The sequence below is a fragment of the Atta colombica genome, unplaced genomic scaffold (genome assembly GCF_001594045.1).
Source record: "Atta colombica isolate Treedump-2 unplaced genomic scaffold, Acol1.0 scaffold401, whole genome shotgun sequence".
NCBI lineage: Eukaryota > Metazoa > Arthropoda > Insecta > Hymenoptera > Formicidae > Atta > Atta colombica.
This window is the reverse complement of record NW_017259511.1, coordinates 1-3,976: the sequence shown is the minus strand read 5'-3', so window position 1 is coordinate 3,976 and position 3,976 is coordinate 1. Positions and strand designations below refer to the sequence as shown.

Genomic DNA, 3,976 nt, shown 5'->3' with positions numbered 1-3,976 from the left:
ATTTATACATAGATGTTCGGAATATGCACACGGTATACCTTGATCCTGATGGTTCAGAATATTTATATTTACCATTGCATATATCAAAAGGCATACGACAAAGTAATTTATAAATTTATAAAAATAAATAATTTCAGTTTCAAAAAAAAATATATCTACATACATATACATGTTTATTTTCAGTATTAGAAGGTGGACCAGAAAAAATTCAAGAACTACGAACATCACGACCCTTTTATCAAGCTCATCAAGAAGCATACGCACTCTTAGAAAGTACTTGTTTGCCATCATTCCATCATAGTTATCAAGTAAATGACATTTTATCTTTATTTTTTCTTCCCCTATTACATTCTATTTAAAATTTTGAATACATTAAATATTAATCCTTAATATATTAAATCTTTAATAGTGAAATTTTAGATTCTAATAATAACTATTTATGTGCTGTATGTTTTAGTTATATAAACTCTTGTGTGGTCATTTGTCTGAACAAACAAAACCTACTACAGCAGCTAAGTAAGCTCCTAAAATGTACACACATCCATATTTCTAAATTCTTTAGAAATGTTATTTTTTAACACTTTAATTTTGCTATTTTCATGATCACTTATTTTTTTAATTGTATATATAAGTTGTACAACTATACTTACTATATTATAGTTTATATGTATGAAATAGAACAAATGGCAATTTCTTAAGAGTGTTTTTCAATGAATATAAATAAAATAGATACTATATATATTTTATAAATTTAAACATAATTTACATATGCTAGTTTTCAATAAAATTTTAATAATTATAATAATTGTATGAATATATTTGATTATAGTGTGAGAGGAGGTACATCTACTCCTCCTATGCGATTCAATAATCAAGTGAGCAAGGTCGATGGCGTTTTACGTACGACTGCAATCGATGGTACTCCGTTTCAACTACAAGACGTCTATCCAGTTGAAGAAGTAGATTGCACATCTCGAGCATATAACGAAATCAAAGGCTTCGGCGATAAGAGTAATCGCGACTTAACAACGTGGCGAGTTGCTGTTCCTCATGTAGACGGCGGTGGAACGCAACCAATTTACATGATTGCCATTCATAGCGTTGCGGAAGCTAAATCGTGGACAGTCTTGCGACAAGATCAAGATTTTTATACGTTGCGAACACGGCTTATCGAATTCCATGGTGACAAGGAGTTAAATGATTCACCATTACCGTCGCGCAAAAATCCACACTTGCCCCTCGCAACCCCTAATCGTCAACGTTACGAGGAGTTTCTGCAGAAGTTGCTGTCTAAACCGATGTTAAGAAGTAGCGAACTCCTTTACACCTTTCTTACAACGCCGAACTTGAAACCGTACTTCGCGAATTATAGCACGCCCGACATTGGCATCCTTTACCAGAGCATGGCTTATAGATTGCGGAAGGAGAAGGGACAGCATCTCGATAAATTCATGAGTACTTTCTTAGCTTCTACATACACGAAGTATGAACACATGGATATGGGTGTCGAGCCATCGAGCGAGCATCTCTCTGAAATGGAGAGCAAAGGAAGAAAGCTGATAGATGACATATTCGGCAATAATCTAGATCTACCAGTTACTTTCCAAAATTTTCCGTGCAGTTTACCACAGCGTGATCACATGAAAGGTGCAAGTTTATGCATTATAGAAGCTCGTAAGTTCAAAATTATCTCATCTTTTATATTATATGCGTTCATGATTATCTATGATTGTTGAAAATAATGTTATTATGTTACAGTCGATAGTCTACTAAGTTTACCTTCGATTATTTCACGACTCTTCTGGATGTTGGCCTTTTTATTGCGTAAAAGAATAGACCCTTATGTAAACGCAATATTCTACAACACTTTAGTTAAGCTTCTAAGTGGTGGTCGCGCTTCCATCGTTGTTAAGCTTCTACATGCGAAAATAGTGGGTAAGAATTATATGAGAGACTTTCCCTCGCAAGGAAAATGTCGAAGTTACTACGAAACGGCGAAAGAGGGACTACATTCTTTATGGTGGTTAATGATATTCCCCAGGCCTTGGAACAATCTGATGAATTCTCTCTTAGATCCTTTACAAAACGCACCATTCAATAAACATCTAGCATATCTTTTACTAGATCATCTCCTAGTGAATCTTTTCCCAGAAGTGACTGCATAACATCAGGATCGTTTTTTGACGACCATGAAAATAAATATTGTATATAGTGTTAATTCTCTATAAAATTTACGTACATACGTTTCTTCTTGTACATGTAACATAATAACTTTGTAAATAAAAATTCTTATTGAGCTCTATCAAAAAGTATTACATATAAAACCGTACATATAAAACCGAAAGCGATAATAATAAATATTCTTGCACGCGATAAAAAAAATAATAAACGTAATACGTAAATAATAAAATTTACTATGATAGTAGATAAATCATTGGAATAGATGATTTTTGCACGATAACACATTTTTGCATGATAAAAAAATAATGGTATGCGTAATAAGTAAAATTCATTGTAATGAGTCATATATTTAAATAAACCGCGTTCTCCATCACGTGATGTCTAATCGGTAAAAACCATGTTGTATTCTGATAGATTGGTAGACGATAAGATCATTCTCTTCTGTAAATTTGATCGCCTGTTAAAAATATAGATACGATGCTTTCTTTGACGATTTTTGTTGAACAGTAGTAATATAATATAAAAAGGTAGCAAATATCTTTAATTTATGAATTTTATGCTTATATATATTTATATTATATATATTATATTATACATATTTTATTATATATATTTATGTTATAATATACATGATACAAAATATTTATGTAATTTACTTTTATCGATTAAAATTATTTTATGTACAAATTCTTATAGTTTGCAAAACAACTGATAATCTCAAAATAATTCAAACATCGTATGCAGATAAAGTTTCAAGGATTTTCCAAAAATTAATAATATTGATAATATACGTAATGTTATCGAGAGTGAACCATATCATTACGTAATAATTTTTAATAAATATTCTAATGTGTAAAAACGTAATAATTGTTTTGTATCAGAAAAAGTATAAAGTTCTTTATATCACGTGAAATTTTTATTCGCTAAGATTTGAATTTATGGCAACACTTTCATTGACCTCCTTCCAATTTCCATATCTATATATTCTCGAAATTGATAACTACTAAGTGACAATTACAACATTCTAGAATATGACTTTACGTTTGCTTTTCAGTAATACATTCGTCTTTTATTATCGTGAAAAAACAATTGTAAAGTCATGGTAACGTGACTTCCGTTTCCAGTATAATCGCTAAAACTGATTGCCCAAGAATTCTCCGGGAAGCCCCGGATTGATTTCGGTTCTCCGAAAAGACATCGAGAATGAACGACGGAATAGGATTGGGGACCACCGTTCGCAGGCAAGCGAGTGAAAAGCGGAACGATGTGAGGGGAGAGTAGAGCGAGTGCAAAGAATGATGAGGGGAAAGAGGACACAGCAGCGGCAGACTGGCTGGTGGAGCAAGTCCGAAGAAATGTGAGCGAGGGACGATGACGTGTTCAGCGAGAGGAACAAGGACGAGGAAGTTTGCACAGGAACGTCGCTGCGATGAACCTTGCAGGGGAGGTGTAAGTTCTTGTTATCCTTTATCTCCATGTTTTACACAGCACGGAGATTTAATAATGGATTTGTATATTTTTAATAAATAAAATAAGATAGAATTTATTCATTTTAGCATACGTAAACCAAAAAAGGGCATTTAATGAATAATATATAAATCAATAAATTCTTGTGAATTAGATTAAGTAGAATGTTTCATCACCGTCGCTCGATTCAGATGGTTTCCGTAACAGTTACTTCAGTGTGATTTTAACTAGGGAATGTACAATAAATAGACTTGCTTATTTCGATTTATTGTATTATTCAATATGTGATATTTTGCGATAATATATATATATGTATATATATATATAT

The 3,976-nt window shown here is 32.2% G+C and overlaps 1 protein-coding gene across 1 annotated transcript in view; it reads left to right on the top strand.

The window, feature by feature from the left end:
* LOC108691126 (sorting nexin-14-like) overlaps nucleotides 1-2,293 on the top strand; it is a 3,749-nt gene extending 1,456 nt beyond the window's left edge. The window contains exons 5-9 of the mRNA XM_018198780.1: nucleotides 13-102; nucleotides 184-308; nucleotides 458-516; nucleotides 830-1,674; nucleotides 1,759-2,293. Coding sequence (XP_018054269.1) covers nucleotides 13-102; nucleotides 184-308; nucleotides 458-516; nucleotides 830-1,674; nucleotides 1,759-2,165 — 1,526 coding nt within the window. The 3' untranslated portion in view covers nucleotides 2,166-2,293. The remainder of the gene's footprint in view (nucleotides 1-12; nucleotides 103-183; nucleotides 309-457; nucleotides 517-829; nucleotides 1,675-1,758) is intronic.
* The last annotated feature ends 1,683 nt before the right edge of the window (nucleotides 2,294-3,976 follow it).